General features: G+C 48.4%; 1 protein-coding gene across 3 annotated transcripts in view; it reads left to right on the forward strand.

Moving 5' to 3' along the window:
- The window catches only part of Ca-alpha1T (Ca[2+]-channel protein alpha[[1]] subunit T), an 80,057-nt gene extending 61,679 nt beyond the window's left edge, over positions 1-18,378 (forward strand). For all 3 annotated transcript variants that reach the window (XM_076365284.1, XM_076365283.1, XM_076365286.1), the window contains 16 exons: positions 201-335; positions 1,791-2,081; positions 2,520-2,671; positions 2,781-3,093; positions 3,462-3,808; positions 3,890-4,082; positions 4,440-4,589; positions 4,676-5,056; positions 5,542-5,734; positions 5,962-6,223; positions 6,301-6,431; positions 6,501-6,650; positions 6,731-7,023; positions 7,249-7,525; positions 7,826-8,085; positions 8,286-18,378. In XM_076365284.1, coding sequence (XP_076221399.1) covers positions 201-335; positions 1,791-2,081; positions 2,520-2,671; positions 2,781-3,093; positions 3,462-3,808; positions 3,890-4,082; positions 4,440-4,589; positions 4,676-5,056; positions 5,542-5,734; positions 5,962-6,223; positions 6,301-6,431; positions 6,501-6,650; positions 6,731-7,023; positions 7,249-7,525; positions 7,826-8,085; positions 8,286-9,125 — 4,368 coding nt within the window. In that variant the 3' untranslated portion in view covers positions 9,126-18,378. The remainder of the gene's footprint in view (positions 1-200; positions 336-1,790; positions 2,082-2,519; positions 2,672-2,780; positions 3,094-3,461; positions 3,809-3,889; positions 4,083-4,439; positions 4,590-4,675; positions 5,057-5,541; positions 5,735-5,961; positions 6,224-6,300; positions 6,432-6,500; positions 6,651-6,730; positions 7,024-7,248; positions 7,526-7,825; positions 8,086-8,285) is intronic.
- Positions 18,379-19,977: the final 1,599 nt, after the last annotated feature.

The raw sequence follows: 19,977 nt of genomic DNA on the forward strand, positions 1-19,977 counted from the left end.
ACTCGACGCGCACTCGATTTTATCAATATTCGGTGCACGTTCGAGTCGATTTTTATGTATTCGGTTACAGGGATATCAACGATCTATCTAATGATAGAATAAATGTCCGTGAGCCTAGTGTCAATGATATACAAGTATTACATATATAGTAACCAATAGAAATTGCAGGGCAAGGTGTTGACGTCTGTTGCTTTTCACAGAGGAACGAGAGGAGAGAACGCGAGCAGAGGGAAATGGCGCGGCTCGCGGCGAAAGAAGTGGGAATGGGGAGCGACGATGGATCTTCTAGGATATCTAGATCGCACTCGATCACGGATAGCGATACTTACACTCAGGTGATTCGATGAGAACGCTAAGGCCCGCCTAATTGATACACTGGTCTGTGCAATCGTGCGTTTATTAACCCTTCGCGGACGAAGATTCTTTGAAATGTAGAAAACCTTCGACGGATGAAGCTAAATTATATATTGGTTGCTTAAATAATAGTAAAAACAGAAACTACATGCTAATCTCTTGCTGTCCAAGTAATTCAATCATTCGCTTGCGACTCGGGCTTCCAAATATGAACGTTTCGTCTCGAAATGTCGACGTTCGTCCGCAAAGGGTTAAAATTTCAATGATATTGGTAACCGGACGATTGGGAACTGAACTATTACCGAATATTCGAATCTAATGTTACCGCGTGCTATCGCAAATAGTTGATCGTCGAATTTAATGTTGTAAATAGTTAATCGTCGAATTGAATATCCTGAAATAGTTAATTCCCGAGCATCGGGGGAATGAAAAGGATTGAGAATCCAGATTCTAGTGTATCAATCGTTGCGCGTTTGTTCGAGGCACAGAGCATCAGGGCCCGCGACTAATTACTCTGTAATTACGCCGTTCCATGGAGCCGTGTGTTTTGTTCGATCCCCGGCGCACCCCCGGCGCAATGACTTGTTGCAGGCTGCAGTCGTGTTCAAGGCCACTTAGCCAATTAATGCGTCGCGCACAGGCTATCTAGATTGCTCTTACGCGTTGCCTGCCATTGGACAATCTCTGCGCCCGTGCTGAATCGTTAATTGTATTGTTAAACAACCCCGCTATTTTTAGTCGCGATGCCCGTGCGTCCTTCCGAATTCCTTCGCTGCCTTCGCGTGACACCACCAGCGAAATAGTTAACCCTTAGCAGAGTCCTGTGTCGAGTCAGACTCGACATTCTATTTTATCGCACCCTCTACATGTTTTAACCTTTGGCACTCCAGATGATTTTGTAATCTAACGTCTCTTAGGTTTCTTTATTTTCCGTCTTAATAAAAAATTTCGTATAGAAGATCCAGTGATCTTACGATAGTTCTTCTAAATTTATTCATTAGAATATTTAATAGCATAAATGCTGTCATAGCGAAGCCTATAGAGTGCAAAGGGTTAACAAGTTTCTCTAAATTTATTTGTATCGTCATGATTATACCATTTAAAGGTAACATTTCAATGACTCCGAAACATTCTTGAATAAATAAACAGAGCGTATTAACCGTTTGCGGACGAAGATTCTTTGAAACGTACAAAACCTTCAAGAAACAAAAATAAATTATATATCAGTTGCTTAATTAATAGAAAAAAGTAATTAAATCATTTGTCTACCACTTATGAACGTTTCGTCTCGTCGAAACGTCGACGTTCGTCCGCAAAGGGTTAATCTGTAACCGAATAAACTAACGTGAACCTCGAACCGAGCGACTAAGAGCACTCCGGACCGCAAAGGGTTAACGTGTCCGCCGTGAGAAGCACTGAAATGAATTTGCTCTTAGGACCGGAAGAACTCCTGGCAGAGCTGCGAGGAGCTGCGCAAGTACAAGGACAACAACAGCAGGGAGAAGCAGAACACCGTGTGGAGGCATCAGATCGACGAGCCGAAGTGCAACATCCAGAAGGAGAATAAGATGCTCGGGGGCGCGGGACAGCCGCCGATAATCACCCACACAGCGGCCACGCCGCAGGACTCGCCGAACACCACCCTGGACATTGGATATAGGGACTTGAACTGCCAGGCTGTTTACCCGACCGCGGCGTTGTCGATCGAATCTATTGACCGTTCAGGCGTACAGATATATATATATATAATATCTAACGTTCCTCTGTTGACACTGGAACCGTCGAACAGTGCAATCGACTCTTCTAGTTGCTTGTACGATTCATAAACTAACTGAGGAGACGTGGATAATTAGTGTAACGCAGTAATTAACGCTGGAACTACCGAGCATTTCATACGATTTCTAACTGTTGAAATGCGATGATTATTTTCGGTTGCTTCGAACGTTCTCGAGATCGGTTCGAATATTCGATGCTTTTGAGATGTTAATCGTGAAAGAGAAACAATCGGAACCGGTCGTTTCAGCTGGTAGTGTTGATAATAGTACAGTAAATGTGAAAGAGAACAGAAATGGGTAATTGTCAACTGTCTAGCGGTTCTAGTGTTCAAGGACTCTTAAGGTTACCTCGTGGCTTCCGACTGACTCACGCGAGCGTTCCGATTGCAGAGCCAATGCAGCATTCCCTCCGGATTGCTGAAACTACCGGACGTTTCGAATAAAATACCAACCAAGAACCTTATCGCCGGACAGTTTCCCCGGCGGATAAGCCTCGTCACGGCTGCCGTCAATCCTGTGTCGAGGGAAGCATCCAGTTCAAGGTGGATTAATTTATTATAATCTTAGTATTCATTACCAGCAGTATTTATCATTGCTACTGTCGTGCATGGTAGAACTCAGGTAGAATCTAACATTCCCAATCTGTCGCAGCCCGCCACGGATACAAAGAGGATACTCGTGGAAATTGTCCAGACCTTCCCTGAGGAGGAAACGTTGGTCGCAAAGCGAGGACGAGCCCCTGGGAAGGGCAACCGTCTTGAACAACGGCCGGAGCGCGTTGCTCGGCTCGAACTCGGCGTTCAACGGCGGCTACCTGCACGGTTCGATAAGGAACGACACACAGTGCGACACGCCGAATAATCGCACGGCCGTCCTAACCAGCAATAATCGTAGCCTCAGCCCTAATAACTCGATCGGAAGCCGCGGCTCCTCCATGCGACGATACACAGCGACGCCTAATCAGGTCAATTGACAAGTTCGAAAGTGCAGCTCTCTCTCTCACTCTGAGAGCTTCGATGAAACTCAGTCTAAAGAACGAATTGTTGAATATTACTTTCATTCGGTGTATCTTGTACCAACGCACTACCGAGCACTTGAACCGTCCTTTTAATATTTCTTTATAGAAGCTATAAGCGTATTTATCAGGATTTGGTTTATATTTCAGTTCGGGTACTACTAAATCTCTTTGACAATGTCGCAGAGGAACATCTGTCGTCTTTTGAATAATCGCAATTGTCGTTTGAACCCGTCCGGTAGTTTTAGCGTGAATGTCCGTTGGATAAGCTGAAAGGTAGACGTTGTATCAACCGGTTGTATCGTTCTGCGTTGAAGATGCGTTGGATCGGCGACCTGTCGCGAAGAAACTCGCTGCGGGGCTACGAGAACGTTCAGTCGCCGACAGGGAAGACGCTGCCGCTGGACGAGGTGCACGTGCAATGCGCCACCGCTCGTACAATCAATAATCTGTCGATGGAGACCGGTCCACTGCCCAGAATCAAGCAACTTCCCGATCAAGACGACGACAATCCGCGCACCGACGAGCAGGCGGCCCCTTTGAACGGCCACGGCAGCGCGAGCAGCATCGAGAGAATCAAGAAGATCTTCATGTTCTTCGAGCCGAAAGGTTGCCTTAAAGAACGCGACGATTACTCGCTCTATCTTTTCCCGCCGAACAACAGGTGAGACCGCTGTTCTCACCTTTGAGATTCACCCTCGGGAAACCGAACGACACCGTGACCCGTCCGTCCGTTTGTCTTTAGGTTTCGAGTCTTCTGCCGGCAGCTGGTCGATCAGAAATGGTTCGACAACGTAGTCCTCTTCTTCATCGGTCTGAATTGCATCACTCTGGCGATGGAACGGCCGAACATACCGCCCGACAGCGGGGAAAGGCTTTTTTTATCAACGGCGAACTACATTTTTACTGGGGTGTTCGCCATCGAGATGTTCATCAAGGTAAATTCGGTGGTTAGGTGAAAGGTGACAGGTGAATATTAACCCTTTGCGGTCCGAAGTGTTCTTGGCTTCTCATTTTGAGGTTCACGTCGACGTTAGTTCATTCGATTACAGCTTAATATGACGCTCTATTTATTCAAGAATATTGGGGGTCATTGAAATGTTACCTTTAAATGGTACAATTGTGATACAAATAAATATAGAAGAAATTGTTAAAACATGTAGAGGTTGCAATAAAATAGAATGGCGAGTCTGCCTCAAGGACTGCTAAGGGTTAAGGTGTATACAATAGATAAACGAGTAGTAGCCAGTGAAATGAAAACGACAAAGATACTCAATGGTAATTAACCGTCGCAGGTCGTTGCATCCAGTATGCTGTACGGTTCGGACGCCTACTTCACTTCCGGCTGGAACATCATGGACGGAGTCCTCGTGATCATCTCCATCATCGATTTATCAATGTCCCTACTTTCGTCTAGTAGTCCAAGGATATTTGGAATATTGAGGGTACGTCTGGAACGTTCGAGTCGTAAGCGACACTGCTGGAAAACACGTTTGACCATTGAAAGCTCTCTCTCTCTCTCCGCCCGCAGGTTTTTAGACTTTTAAGGTCGCTGAGGCCGTTACGCGTGATCAACCGAGCGCCCGGTTTGAAACTGGTTGTTCAGACACTGTTGTCTTCTTTACGACCTATCGGCAACATCGTTTTGATATGCTGTACTTTTTTCGTAATCTTCGGTATCTTGGGCGTGCAGCTCTTCAAGGGTGCCTTTTATTATTGCGAGGGGCCTGACATTAAAAACGTGCGCAATAAGACGGACTGCCTAGCCGACAAACGGAACGTCTGGCTCAACAGGAAATACAACTTCGACGACCTCGGGAAGGCTTTGATGTCGTTGTTCGTGCTGTCGTCGCGTGACGGATGGGTGAACATCATGTACACCGGGCTGGACGCTGTCGGCGTTGACCAACAGGTATCCCCCTGTCGTCTCTGTGATCCTCGGTTCATCGTATTTTAACACGTTAAACGCCACGCCGGTCCCTAGGGACTTTAGGTTCATATTACACGACCGCGCGTGTCGGTCCTTACGCACTGATGTGAGACTAAATATTTTGCTTAGGCGGCATCGGTTTTTATTCACTCAAGGCTTGAAAAAAAAAGAATATAATATTTAAAAAAAGTTAATGTAGTTTATTAAAACAGGGTAAACAGAGGTGTGGTTTGCTTTTACATTCATTGCAGAAGGTGCTAACTTTTTGTGTTAAATTCTTTGCCACCTTTGAACCTAATATTCGGGAGTTATTATTATAACATTGAGAAAACTCCGGTCTTCAAGCCGATATTTCGGCTCGTCCGTCAATGGTGACGGCCGCGTCTGGGCCTGAACGGAACGACAAGCAAGTCGGGCTGGACACTTAACGTGTTAAATATAAACCATCGTCTTCTCTCGCTTCACAGCCCGTCGAGAACTACTCGGAATGGCGCCTGCTGTACTTCATAGCGTTCATCCTGCTCGTCGGTTTCTTCGTGCTCAACATGTTCGTGGGGGTCGTCGTGGAGAACTTCCACAGGTGCCGCGAGGAGCAAGAGAAGGAGGAACGCGTGCGGAGAGCCGCCAAGCGGGCCTTGCAGATGGAGAAGAAGCGACGAAGTAGACAATCGAATCTATTTTATTCTATTCCTTTCGACCCTCTGCGGACGAGGACTATTTCAACTTTTAGAAAGCTTTTTCATTAGAGAGCTGAGATGTCTGCATGGAGGTTAAATACTAGGGAAAAAAGCTACACGAGCTCTCGTTCGAATAATCGAATTCCTCGTTTGCGTCTTTCGAATTCAGACGCGTCGATGTTAACTGTTGATCCTTACCGTTTCCTTCAGAGATGCACGAGCCGCCTTACTACACGAACTACTCGAAATCCAGGCTGTTCGTTCACAACGTCGTCACATCCAAGTACTTCGACCTAGCGATCGCCGCGGTGATCGGCCTGAACGTCGTCACGATGGCGATGGAGTTCTACATGATGCCGAAGGCTCTGACGTACGCCCTGAAGATCTTCAATTACTTCTTCACTGCGGTCTTCATCCTCGAATCCTTCATGAAGCTTCTCGCTCTGGGCCTGCACCTGTACCTCAAGGACAAGTACGCGGCGTTTCATCGTAGACATTGTAATTCCAATGGCGTATCGCGTTGGTTTATCGGTCGACTTTGAACCGCAGGTGGAATCAATTGGACATCGGTATCGTGATACTGTCGGTGGTCGGTATCGTCCTCGAGGAGGTCGAGTCGAAGATCATTCCCATCAACCCCACCATCATCCGAGTGATGCGGGTGCTGCGAATCGCAAGGGGTGAGTGCTCCCAGTGAGCATCATGGTTTTCTAACGAGATCGTTCTCCGAGAAACGCCGTTTCTTTCAGTTCTGAAGCTGCTAAAGATGGCGAAGGGGATACGAGCGCTTCTAGACACCGTGATGCAGGCGTTGCCGCAGGTCGGCAACCTGGGGCTGTTATTTTTCCTGCTCTTTTTCATATTCGCCGCTCTCGGCGTGGAGCTTTTCGGTCGTTTAGGTGAGTCCCGGTAGAATCGAGCTACGAGCGAAAGATCAGAGAGCTGTTCGTCAACGAATCTCGTTGGGATTTGATTTTAGAATGCAACGATGACATGCCTTGCCAAGGACTAGGCGAGCACGCCCACTTCAGCAACTTCGGCATGGCGTTCTTGACGCTTTTCCGCGTGGCCACCGGGGACAATTGGAACGGCATCATGAAGGACACGCTGAGGGACGACTGCGACGAGGCGGCCGATTGCGTGAAGAACTGTTGCGTCAGCACCATCATCGCGCCAATCTTCTTCGTGATCTTCGTTCTGATGGCGCAATTCGTTCTGGTGAACGTCGTCGTTGCGGTGCTCATGAAACACCTAGAGGAGAGTCACAAGCAGGTGAGAGGTTGTTCTGGAAACATTCTATATTCCCACTGTTTCTTCGGGTGTCTTTTAGAATATTTCAGTGAAGCTGTTTCCTTTGAAAATCGTTTCGGACATCGAACACTTTGAGTATCGATAGTCGCAAAATAAGAAGACGAAAACCTAAGTAGAAAACATTGGATGTTAAATCGGATTCCACTGATAATGCCATGTAATAATACCAATTGAATTGTTGGTCAGATGGAGGACGAAATGGATATGGAAACGCAGCTGGAAAGAGAATTCGCCGCCGAACAGGAGGAGCTGCTGGAAGTCGAAGAAGAGGAGGACGAAGACGACAGCCCCAGGAAGAAAAGGGACGTGGACGGCGGGGTTGGGGAGGAGGACGACGTTAGGGAACACGAGTCCATCTTGGCGACGAACGACAAGATCCCAGTCAGCAGGCCTGGCCTCGCCAAAGTCCGTTCCCTGCCTGCGAACTTTATTTATAATCCACCGCGAGAGAGGAGCGGGGACGGTACGGCGTTCACTGTGTCCTAGTACAGTTGCTAGATCGCTTGATGACTAGCGGGACGGCCAGCTGTCTCCTAGTGCAGAGAACAAATTCAACTAGGAAACAAAGCCAACAGAAGAACTGGCTGAGCCGAGTCCCATGGCCATCGAGCGATCTCCCAGCTGAATTGTACAATTTCATCTTATTCTTCGCGTTGAAATACTCGAGCATCTGATTCGTTTTACTCGTCAAGTTTCGGTACTTGAATGACCGAGCACCGGTCACTTCCAGCGGAACGATCCTCCACCAGAAATCATCTTCCAGATGGATCAGTTTCCGTGTCGCTGTCGCGTCGCAGCTCGTACCATCGTCCCAATTCGAGACCGTCCAAGTTCAAGTCGAAGCGTCGCCAAACGTTCCACTCGGGGCACCACCAGCGAAGGTCCCTACTGCCGATGCACTTCGAAGTCGCCGAGGTCTTCGAGAAGCCTGTCAGCAATCTAAGCGTGCCTCGAATCATCCCGCAACACGGTTACGGGCCGGCTACCCGCGATCCCGGTCAACTGCAGCGTCAACGGTTACAGGTGACCCTCGTTGGAGCGAAACCGACGACCCTGTTCGATCGATTGAATCCTAGAATCATTGAAACTTGGCTCCCGGACGAGACCCGTGTCCGGTAAAGAAATGTTTCGAAAGTTTCACGCGGGTCTCAGCCTGAAGCCAGGTTCCAAGGTAACGATCCAGAGCTTGAACGTGTCGAATCCTAAGCGTAGAATCGTTTCAGGCGACCAGCGACGCGCAAGACAAGTCCCTGCTGAGCGTGACGAGACCGCCATCGGCGAGCGCGTCGTCCCCGGTGACACCGGCCGGCTCGGTGGCCGCGCTGTCCTGCCCGAAGCAGCCCAGCGACCGCTACCTTCTGCCAACGGCCACCTTTTACCCGTCCAAAGCGACGTTGAATCGCCGAGCGTCCAGCGACGCGCAATCGCAGTCCGAGACGAACGTCAGCTCCGGAAGCACCGGCTCCAAGACCGCAAGCGCGACCAACGGCACCGAGACGCCGCGGCCCGGCAAGCCCGAGGAGCCGAAGATCAAGGACGAGAGACGGGTGTCCGCTCCCCCGGCGGACGATTTCGACGTGCAGTCGATCATTAACGAAAGGAGACCGTGCAAGCTGAAAGCTGGAGGCTCGTCGGTGGTGCTAGCCGATCAGTACGGCTCGTCGATCCGGTCCGGCAGCTACGGGCGAGTCTACGTGGCCGAGGAGAAATCCGAGGACGCTTCGCCGTTGTCCACCGGCAACGACAGCGTGATAGGCAGCACGAACGGCAGCGCCAGCGCCAGCGTCACCGGCAGCGGAAGCGGAAGCGGCAGCGGCAGCAGGACAGGCAGCGCCGTGGTCTACATACCGGACAGCGTTTGCGCGAGCATCGGCACCGATGTCAGGATATACGTCGACGACACCGACTCGGCGAGCAGTAGCGGGCTACGGAAGAGGATGCCGAGCGACGAGGACGCGTCGACGGTCTGCGAGGACGCCGACGAGCCGGCGGACGCCGAGGAGACCTCCGACAGGGAACCCGCCGACAGACCGTCCTCCGGGGGACCAGCGGACCCGTCTTAATCGGAGACTGGACAGTCCAACGGCGACTGGACCGGTCTCTCTTCCGGCGGCTTCCCGCGGCGTCCGCGACGAGGCGCCACGGCGGTCGAGCAGGGCAGGCGTCCAGACGCGCTGGGCTGTCTGGGAAAAGACTGTAGTGCATGACAATATAGTCGTTATATTCTAGTCACTTCGTCGCCGTGAACTTGCCAAAGCCGAACGAAACTCGAGGACGGGGATGAAAGGTTAGGGAGAGGAGTTCGCGGAGGTTAGGGACTACCGGGATTCTAAGGGGGGCAGCTGGTAGGATAGAGGCTGACCGGCCTGCTACGCGAACCGAACGATGATGATGATTATGATGAGGGATAGAGGAGACGCACTTATGAAAATGAAAAAAAGGAGAGAAATATATATAGATATATATATATATGAACAAATAATGAGAACCTATGACAATCTATTATTGCCAGCGGAACTGGTTTTACGTTCCGCGAAACGTCGTGGAAAACAATGTCGATCCGTAGGAATTGGAGGTAGAACGTGGAACGACGTAGACATTACTCGCGCCGATAAATGAAATTAGAGGAGTTTCCGTAGCTGTTAGGTAGATCTATATAAATATATATATAAATATATGTATAAATATATTTATATATATACATGAATATATATATTAACGTCGAGTCTATGCGACGACCGCAATTAATCGGACCACACTTTCTCGCCTTTCCTTTTTTCTCCAGCTCGTCGGATTAACGGGAAACGATGGAAAAGAGGGAAAGAGAAGCGACCGGGAGAGAATATATGCGCTTCGTCGGGAACGGGACGACGGTGCCAAACCGCGGACAAGGAGAACAGTCGTTACCGAAGTGCCAGATATAAAGAAAACAAAATAGAAAAGAAAACGAACACGAATTCTAGACGAGGGAAACGCGACGAAACCTTTCAGGTGGACGCGTAGCTCGTAGCCTTCTCGCGGTTCGACGCGCTTCTAAACGGACTGTCTTAGCTGCGAACGAGGGGGGGGGGGGGGGGAACGAGATGGTGAAACGGGAATGTAATAGGGAAACGTGAGAATCGAAAAACCGTTAGACGTAAGACGTACGCTTCGTAACGCGATATTTTCAGAAACAAAGTGTACCGTTCACGGGCAGCCAGCGACTGCGGTTTCCATGCGTCCGCGGAAACTTTGAACACTTGGAACTACCTAATCGGAGACTTGCTTCTAATTTCCCGTACGAATCGGAGCAATCTGTTTATTCAAACTCGGAGTCTGTTCACTCTATTTTCTCTTTATAATTTCAACTACTCGCTGAACATTCTGAAACGGGTCTAGTCGATGGTGCATTGTCTTTCGTTGGTAGCTTTAACGTTGAAGTTTCGCGGTTCGGTTTCCGTCGTGGAACAGGGTCAACGGATTTCTATACATTAATCGTTTGTATTCCCATGGAAATTCGCAGTCCAGCGACCGACGGAAGTGTCGTTGGATCTTGCGAGATCCCGGAACACGATTCTTCTTCTAAGACTCTCGTGAGATCGAGTTTGTCGGTCTGACGTTCCGTTGGAATCGATTTGTCACTTGTTTTCAGACGTTATAGGAAGATTCTGTTGTAACTGTAACATTGATCAGTCATCGAAACGTATCTATGAATCGTACGAACGTGTTGGGAATGGTTCTCACGAGAAAATCCGGTCCACCGACGCTTCTGTTCGTCGCCCAGGTGTATCGTTACTGTCGGCTGATAGGAGAAGGAGGAACGACCGCGGCCAGTTCATAGCTCTAGTCGATGAATAACGGTATTTTTGTCTCTTTCGCTACCGACATGTAATCTAATCGAGCCTCGAGGTGTGTAATTGTAAATGTGACTAGAACCTTAAGACTAAGAGAGAAGAGAAAACCAAAAAAGAACCAAAAACCAAAAAAAAAAGAGAAAGAAAGAAAGAAAACGGAAAAGAACGCATCCGACGTTGTGATAATCTTGAATACAAATTGAAACTCGTACAATCTTTATCCTCCATGTCAATTGGTGCACTCGACGAACTCGCGTGGACAGCTATTTACCGGGACAGCTGCCGTGTTACTCTTCCGGATGATACCACGGCGACCAACGATCGCGGACGAGTATAATAATCGAACGCTGTTCGTTGGACACACTGCGCGGCCGGTTCGTCTTGCCGGAAGTGCCGTGTTCGAGGCAGGAAATTGAAAAAGTTCCAAGTATTCTAGGACTCCAATTATATTTTACTTTGCCTGTTACCGTACGGATATCCATCGGAGAATCGAAAAATGCAACGGTACCGTCTCAAGAATGATCAAAAACGGAACCAGAGAGATTTTCACTAACGATTAACTGGTACCAATGCGACCAAAAATTCCGAGAGCACTTTGAAAGCAAGAAAACGAAAGAAAGTTCTCGATTCCAGCGCAGTGTACGTCCAAAGAACAGCGTCCAGCATATAGAACCCACCCCCACCTCTCCCGAGTCCAAGGAAACCAAATCACCCGGAGAGAGAGAGAGCCTCCCCCCGATTTCCTCTTCCTCTTTTTCCTTTTTCTGGCGCGTTTCTAGAACGTTCTTCTCGTTAACATCTGTGATATACTTTAATCGTAGTGTATTCTCCTGTGAAACGGCTGTACCAGCGACAGAAAATAAAGAGGCGGTCGACAAGTTACCGAGCAAGCAAGCGGGAGTAAGAGCGAACGGAAAGGGGAGGGAATAACGAGCAACAATTAGAGATACGTAGCCGACTTTTTAATAAAAATCGATGGGGAACTGGTCAATGAGAGCGAGAGAGAGAGAGAGAGAGAGAGAGAGAGAGAGAGAGAGAGAGAGAGGGAGAGAGGGAGAGAGAGGGAGAGAGGGAGAGAGAGGGAGAGAGAGGGAGAGAGAGGGAGAGAGAGAGAGAGCGAGAGAGAGAGAGAGAGGGAGAGAGAGGGAGAGAGAGCGAGAGAGAGAGAGAGAGAGAGAGAGAGAGAGAGAGAGAGAGAGAGAGAGAGAGAGAGAGAGAGAGAGAGAGAGAGAGAGAGAGAGAGAGAGAGAGAGAGAGAGAGAGAGAGAGAGAGAGAGAGAGAGAGAGAGAGAGATCTGCCGTTCGTTACACGGAACCTGGCACTCTCGTCCGAATGGTCAGATTCGATTGCGCACGCCTGATTGGTGGAGGCGTTCACGCCCATTCAATCGGGTCGCGCGACGAAGGGCGAAGAGGCGTTGCCTGACTCTCGATTGGATCTCTCGGAGCGACTGTCTCCGCCCCCGTGACGTCACGAGTGCCAAGTTCCCAGCAACTGACGGTATATATATACATAGATAGATAGATATATATATATGTGTGTGTATACTATATACAGGGTGGAAATTCAGTATGACTGCACGGTTTCGGGTGTCGATGGAACTCGTTTGCAAGGAAAGGGTTGGATCTTCTAAGGGACGATTTTTGAAGATTTTCTGGTCGATAGCTGTGTTAGTGCGCACCAGGTTTAGAAACGTTGTTAATGTGAGTTGTCCAACCCCTTGCTCCGCGACGAAAATGTTCAATTTTCATTGTCGCGAACAACGATCGTTAGTTGCTACCTTTCTTTGATTCATCGTTGATTTATCGATAGATTCATTCGTTCGGTCTCGTTTCGGTTCTGTTGATTTTACAAAAGTATATCTTCTAAAATATTTTCCAAAATATCTCTGAGCAATAATCGAATCGTAAGGCACCGAGGGGTTAATATAAACTAGACGTTACTTTCCTGCGATAAATCGGTTAACCCGCAGATCGTCGGTGGAAATCTTAAACCCGAATAATTCCATTCGTTTCCGTGGATCGTTAGGGATGAAATTTAGCGAATCAGGGGTCACGGGGCAAGGGGTGAACCGCGGCGACGCGCGATCCGCCGGTTCACGCGACAATCCACAGGAACCCTTTCGATCTGCAAACGGCGGACCGCTCGCTGCCGCGTCTAGTTACTTCGCATCTCTTGTTATAGGATTATAAACGAAACAAATTAGAATAATTATCGTACATTCTAAATCTCGTTATAGGGGACTTCGACGGTCGAGGACGGTTCACGGGGGGTCATGTGACTCGGCGGGGACGGACAAAAGTTTCTCGAAAGGACGCGCTCGGGACCGTTTCCTCTAGCCGGGCAAACCCCGAGAGCGTTTCGCCTCAGGGTGTGCGAACAATCGAATTTCTAACGCTAAGAGATACCTCGCGGCCGACGCTGAGAAACGGTCGATCGCGTTCGATCGGTATTTACCCGATTGTTCGAGTTGCTCGCTTCGATTCGACAGTTTCATTGATTTCCAAGGGTTTCTCTGTTCGTTTCGGGTCCCTTTCGTTCGAACGTTGTCCAACGAAGAAGCCGAGGAATCAAAGTATCGGTCGATGAAAGTCGAAATGCACAATGACGATACTCCGAACACACCAAAACGGAACGACAATCTTCATCGAGGCTCGCGGCCTCGGGAAATGATTATTTTGTAAAAATTTAAATAGCGGATTCTACTGTTTCCTCGAGTGAGTTCTATCGTGCTCCGCGGTCTGTGCTATACTCTGTTTACACCCCACGCTGTACGTGTACGTCGCCGGCGGAAGACGACGCGCGGATCGACGGAGAACCACTGTCGCGTCCGCGGCTGTTCTGCGCGCCGACACGACTCGCGTGTTTTCTCAACGGAAAACAGGCTGAAGCGATTTTTCTCGAATGAATTCCACGAGAATATTTGAATATTCCGCTTCTGCCTTCGAATCAGGGGTATACATTCGAACGATTACTTTCGAGGAACTCTTATTAACCTTTCGCGGACGAAGATTCTCTGAAATATACAAAATCAACAGATGAAGCTAAATTATATATAAATTACTTGAACAACCGAATAGGGAACTACGTGCCGAACTCTTGATGTTTCAGTAACCGAATCATTTATTTACTATTCGGTGCTTCAAATATGAAAATTCGATCTCGCTGAAATGTCGACGTCCGTCCGCGAACGGTTAATCATCGACGAACGGATTCTTATCGCTCTCGTTGAGTTGTCGTAAAATTCTCTTTACTGTTATCGGAAATCACCGGAAAATCTGGGCACACGAGAGAACGAGTTCCGTGTTGCAGCCGCGGAAACGACCGAACGCGGGACAGGGCCTCCACAACGGGCCTACTTAGGCTCTTAATCAGCTGGAACCGCGTCGAGATCAACGGACAGCCGTCGAGGCCGGTTGGAAATTTCGAATTCCAGCGGCCTCGAGCGTTTAGTCGATCTCTTCGCGGCCATAGCGCGCCAATGAATCGAATCAGACCCTGGAACGCCGATTCGGAAGCGCTCGGCGCTGCGTACCCCTTCCGTCGACGATAAACTGCGGCGATCGTTGCTCGAGACTGTGCGAAACGTCGGCGACATTGCTGAAATCGTTGACACCAGTGGAAAATCGGATAAACCGAGGATAGTTAGCTTCGATTCGAGAAACTTTGTAGTCGCGATAATTCTTCGAACGACCGTTCGAAGTCGGACAATTTGTGTTTCGTTCAACCCTTTGCACTGGGAAGATTTTCACCAGAGACAGGTGAACGTTTCCCGATCGGATGAAAACGATGTCTCGCGAAACTAACTCGAAGAGAAATCAAATCGAGGAAGAAAGCTATTTTATTTCGATATTTCTCAAATCGACGCGTCGCGTAAGGTATAATATTAACCCTTTGCACTCCAGAAGTCCACCGGAAATATTCAATATTCTCTAATGAGATACAGACGACATTTTCTTCGATTCAATTAAGAAATCTCACGTGCGTCGAGGAAGAGAACTATTTTCTTTCAATATCTCGTACATCGATGCGTTATACAAAGTCTAATATTAAACATCAAAGTTTACAGTTTCGCTGTGTCAAATCATTTGGCGACTTGGAGGCGCCTCTGGAGTGCGAAGGGTTAAATATCAAATTGTACAGTTTTACAGTGTGAAATCGGGTGGTGAAAATTTCTAGAGTTTCGTTTGAAGCGAACGCTTCGAGTTCCAAGGATCGTTTCGCGATAATTTTCTGTTCTCGTTATTCACGAGCGAATGGAAGCGAGACTATGCTCGATTCCGAAGCTTCGAATCGTTGAGAGTTCGCGTGTTTATCGAGGGAATCCGATCGACGAGTATTGGAAATTCACGATGAGAATTCTGAAGTTTGAGCTGGATTCGCGTGGCGCACAGGTTCGAGCAGCCGTCGTCGCGCAAGTATAATAGGGAACTCTACTGTACATACATACACTTACGAATATTCTACATACTCTACACTCGGTGTGGTTTATTTTGATACTACCGTGTGCGGTAATATTTAACGATCGTCGGGATGAATCCAACAACAAGAAAAACCAAAAAAAGTGAGAGAGAGAGAGAGATTGAGAGAGGAGAAAAGGAGGAGAAATAAGAAATATGTAATGTAAATGAGAAACTCTATGCCTTCTAACGTTGACGAACGTTGACGAACCTTCTCGCGCGGCCGTGGTGCCCGTGTCCCGAACGATTCATTAGAAGCTAGTAGGTTCTATCAATGATTATTTATTATTTCTATTACTCTTATCACCTTAGTTCTATTTATTCGCGACGTTACTCTATTATAATTTATTTATTATTCCTAATATCACCCTATTATTATTTATTTATTCCTCGAAAGTTTCGCGATAAAGTACTCGACTTTTCCCGACGGTTGTCTAATCGTTCAAATTCATTTCGATAGTCGATCGCACGAGAGAACGCCTGTAAACAGACTTTCCGAACGTGTGTGGAATAAACGAAACAGTTTCGTTCGTTGATTAACTCTTGATTCACTCTAATCGCGTCAAGCCTCGAAACTTTCGAACGATTCCTGTGTTCTAATATTAATCCCGATTCGTTGACTAATCGCGAGAATCGATTCACTTTTCGTTAATCGTTATTAACGATCGTTAACAGCGATTACCGCGAGTAATCTGCTAGTTCTATTATCCTAGCTCGCGGACAGTAATCTCTATTGATTCTTGTCTTGGTCAACCGATCTCCGCGCCTGACCGTTAATCGAACGATTCGCTCGTTGATTAGTTGTCCCGCTTAACCGGTTGACTGTGTTTCACGAGTATACTCGTCATGGTAGAAAGTAGTGACCATTGGCTACTTAAATTGTAATTTCTGTGAAAAGCCAATGGCCACTACCTTTTACCATGACGAGTATATTCGTCACGGTAGAAAGTAGCGACCATTGGCTATTTAAATTGTAATTTGTGAAAAGCCAATGGCCACTACTTGCCACCATGACGAGTATACTCGTCACGACAGAAAACCCTGCGACTTCTCCACGACGAGTATACTCGTGAAACACAGTTAACGGTTAAAAGGTCCGGGATCGGATGCGCACCGGACCTTCCAATCGGAGAATGCCGCAGAATCTGACGGTAACGAGAAAACGTTCCCGCGGCACCACGGCCGAGTCTCGATAGCTCGATAGCATTAGACGACTGATCTCCGAATTATAGTTTACTCTAGCCACGGGATATGATCGTGTGTAACCGCGCGCGCGCAAAATATTCGCCGATCAGCTGCACGTGTATCATTAGCAGCAGGACAGAGGGAGTAGCAAACGTCGACGAACGGAGAATCGTTGCGCGTTGCGAGAGCGGATCCAACGCTGAACGCGCCTGCACTCCGATTCCATTCGATTCTATTCGATTCTATTTCATTCTACTCGGTTCCCGCAACCTGCCGCGTTGCCCTATTCCAACGCGCCGACGCAGGCGCGTTCGGCGTTGCTCGTCCAGGACAAGAATCTAAAGCGCGAACGGCAACGCGAGGAAACCTCGGAAACGCGGAGTTCACGCGTGTGTGTGTTGTATATATGTATATTCATAGCTACACTTATACCGGGTGGCAACGATACACTTCGCGAACAGACCCTCCGTTCTGTTTTCCGCCGGATAAGAACGTGCCTACTAAACTCGGACGCTCGGCTGTCCACCGTCGTCGCACCGAACCCGGCGCTCTCGTCGCAGTGGCCAGACTCTCCGAGGGGCGTGGCCTGCCCCGCGACTGGCCGAGGCGGGCGTCTCCGGACTCACGATTGGATCCTCGCGGCGACCGCGCCTGCCCCTGCGGGCTCTTGCGCGCCAGGTTGGCTGCAACGGCTGGCACTCGACGCATTTCGACCGAGACTCAGCTTCCCGGGCCTAGTCGAGGCTCGTCTCGTTAACAGAAGCGATCGCCGAGATCGATTTTCGTTTTGTTCCGTTGGTCGGACCCCTGGGGCGTCTCCTTTTCCGCTCGCCTCCTCGGCCGAGACGCGCGCGAGCGGCTCGCCGCGCTGCAGCTGTCGCTTCGGGAGAACGAAGAGTACAGTGAAACGATCGAGAACTCGCAGGGAAAAGAGAAGCTCGATTAGAATTCTTGCTTCGTCGTCTCGCGAGGAAAAGGACGATTCCAATTCGAAATTCGAGTCGGAATTCGGAAACGACGATCCAGCCGCTCGCGTGCGTTCGGCCCGAGCCGGACACGCAGCTCGGCTAGCCGTTCGTATCGTTGCCGCGAGGTATAGTCCACGCGTCTAGTTACGTGAGTATAAGTACAAGAAACGTAATCAGAATTATAATGTGTTATTCAGTGTACTTGTTGCCGCGTGCCTCTCGAGTCTGTTCTTCGCCCCTAGAGGAGGCAGTGCGTAATCGTCTATCTGAAAAAGAGCCAATAAAAAAAAAAGATACCGATAAAACGCGAAAACGGAACGGGAACGCAGGGGGATGGGAGAACCTAGCCGCCACCCTCAGAAGTACCGCGCTATTTCCCTTGAGATCGGCCCGAGACACGCTCTCCGAGTCTCGCTCGGCGTGACCAGAGACCTACAGTCACCAACGAAACTATTCGAAGCGTGATAACGAAGAAACGATCGCGGAATTATCGCTTCGAGCGAGTCGCGCTCTTATGGGATCGAAGGAACATTCAGCGATACAACTTGTGGAAATATTGTAAGCACGATTGATGTTCTGAAATTTTGTTGCTGACTGTACAGAAGAATTCATTGGCCGGCGAGCGTCGCGTCACGTGACAGACACGCGGCAGAGGGCGGAGATAGGCTGACGAGACGCGTTTGATCTGGTCACGCCGAGAAGTCTCGGTTTCGCTTGAGTTTCGCTGATCGGACAGGGAACGGGGGACGGATAGGGCCAGGGAAAGGATGAGAGTCTGAACGAGTGACGGAGCACGACGATAGAGACGTAGAACAAGACTAAATATGTACAAATGTAATAAATTGAATGACGATTACGTTGAATCGAGACAGTGTCGTTTCATTTCTGCACCCCTTCTCGCCCCCTTCCTTCGATTCTTTTTCTTTTTTTTATTGAAAAGAGGCTTAGCACCTTTTATGGTCTCTTGCCCATAGTGTACATGGTTACAGTATCTTATTACTAGCTTGTATTATTTTTATTGGCATTTCGTTTCTCTTAGTTGTCAGCCGTTATTTGGGGAGTTTGGTTTTATTTTGTGTTTGTTATATCTTGATGTTGGTTTCTTTCCAGAATTTATCTATTATTTTTAAATGTCTGAGAGTTGGTTCTTCAAGGACTGAGTCTATTTGTGTGGGTGGAGTTGCAGTTTTTGTGTTAATTTTTCGAAAAGGCGCTTAACTTCCCGCCGAATCAGCGCCATCCACGGCGAAACGGTGAAGCTACTAGCCAACTAGGTTCGCCTAATCGCGGATAGGTGGCGGGACGATCGCGGGTCGGGATTCAACCGATTGACCCCTTGCTCTACGATTTATTTCTCAATTATTTTTTCATAAAAAACCCATGGAACCCCCATAAGAAACCCCACGGACCCCATGAAGGAACTCCAATAAGAAACCCCTGGAACCTCCATAAGAAACCCCTGGAACCCCCATATGAAACCCCTGGAACCCCACGAGAAACCCCTTAGACCCCCTCGAAAAACTTTTCGAAAACTAACAAGAGACCCCTCGAACCCCCCGAGAGATTTCTAGGGGGTTCTAAGACTCCCTCGCAGAACCTCTCTAAAACTGACAACAGACTCCTCGACCCCCCACGAGAGATTTCTGGGGGGTTCTAAGACCCCCTCGAAGAACCTCGCTAAAACTGGCAAGAGACCCCTCGAACCCTCTGGAAAAGTTTCAGTTCAGTGGGGTTCTAAGACCCCCTCGAAGAATCTCTAAAACTGACAAGAGACCCCTCGAACCGCCCGGAAAAGTTTCAGTGGGGTTCGAAGGACCTCTCTAAAACTGGGGGTTCTAAGACCCCCTCGAAGAATCTCTCTAAAACTGACAAGAGACCCCTCGAACCCCCACGAGAGATTTCTGGGGGGTTCTAAGGCCCCCTCGAAAAAGCTCTCTAAAACTGGGAGGGACCCCCTCGAAGAATCTCTCTAAAACTGACAAGAGACCCCTCGAACCCCCACGAGAGATTTCTGGGGGGTTCTAAGACCCCCTCGAAGAATCTCGCTAAAACTGGCAAGAGACCCCTTGAGGGGTTTCTTGATGGAAAGAAACGACGAAACAGGAACAGCGGGAACGTTGATTTTAGAATTTTGTTTTTCTTCTTTAGAATTCGGAACGGAGTTAAATGCTTTCTTTATATAATCTATCTATAATTAATTGTTTATTGTCAAATATTTATTAAATATTTCATTTGTAATACAGAATAGTCGTGTCTAATCTATTAAAAACCTGCGAAGGTAATTTAAGAAAATAATTTTAAAAAATCCCGCCTCCCACATCGGTGGCGCCACATAGTGCAAAACGGTTCAAACTTCTAGCCAATTAGTACCACGCCGTGTCCGCTAGATGGCGCCAAAAACGACTTCCTTAGAGCTGCGAAGAACCTACCCGAAAATCGCTTATAGCTTATTAATTACTGCTCAAATC

Source organism: Nomia melanderi, chromosome 2 (genome assembly GCF_051020985.1).
Source record: "Nomia melanderi isolate GNS246 chromosome 2, iyNomMela1, whole genome shotgun sequence".
Lineage (NCBI taxonomy): Eukaryota > Metazoa > Arthropoda > Insecta > Hymenoptera > Halictidae > Nomia > Nomia melanderi.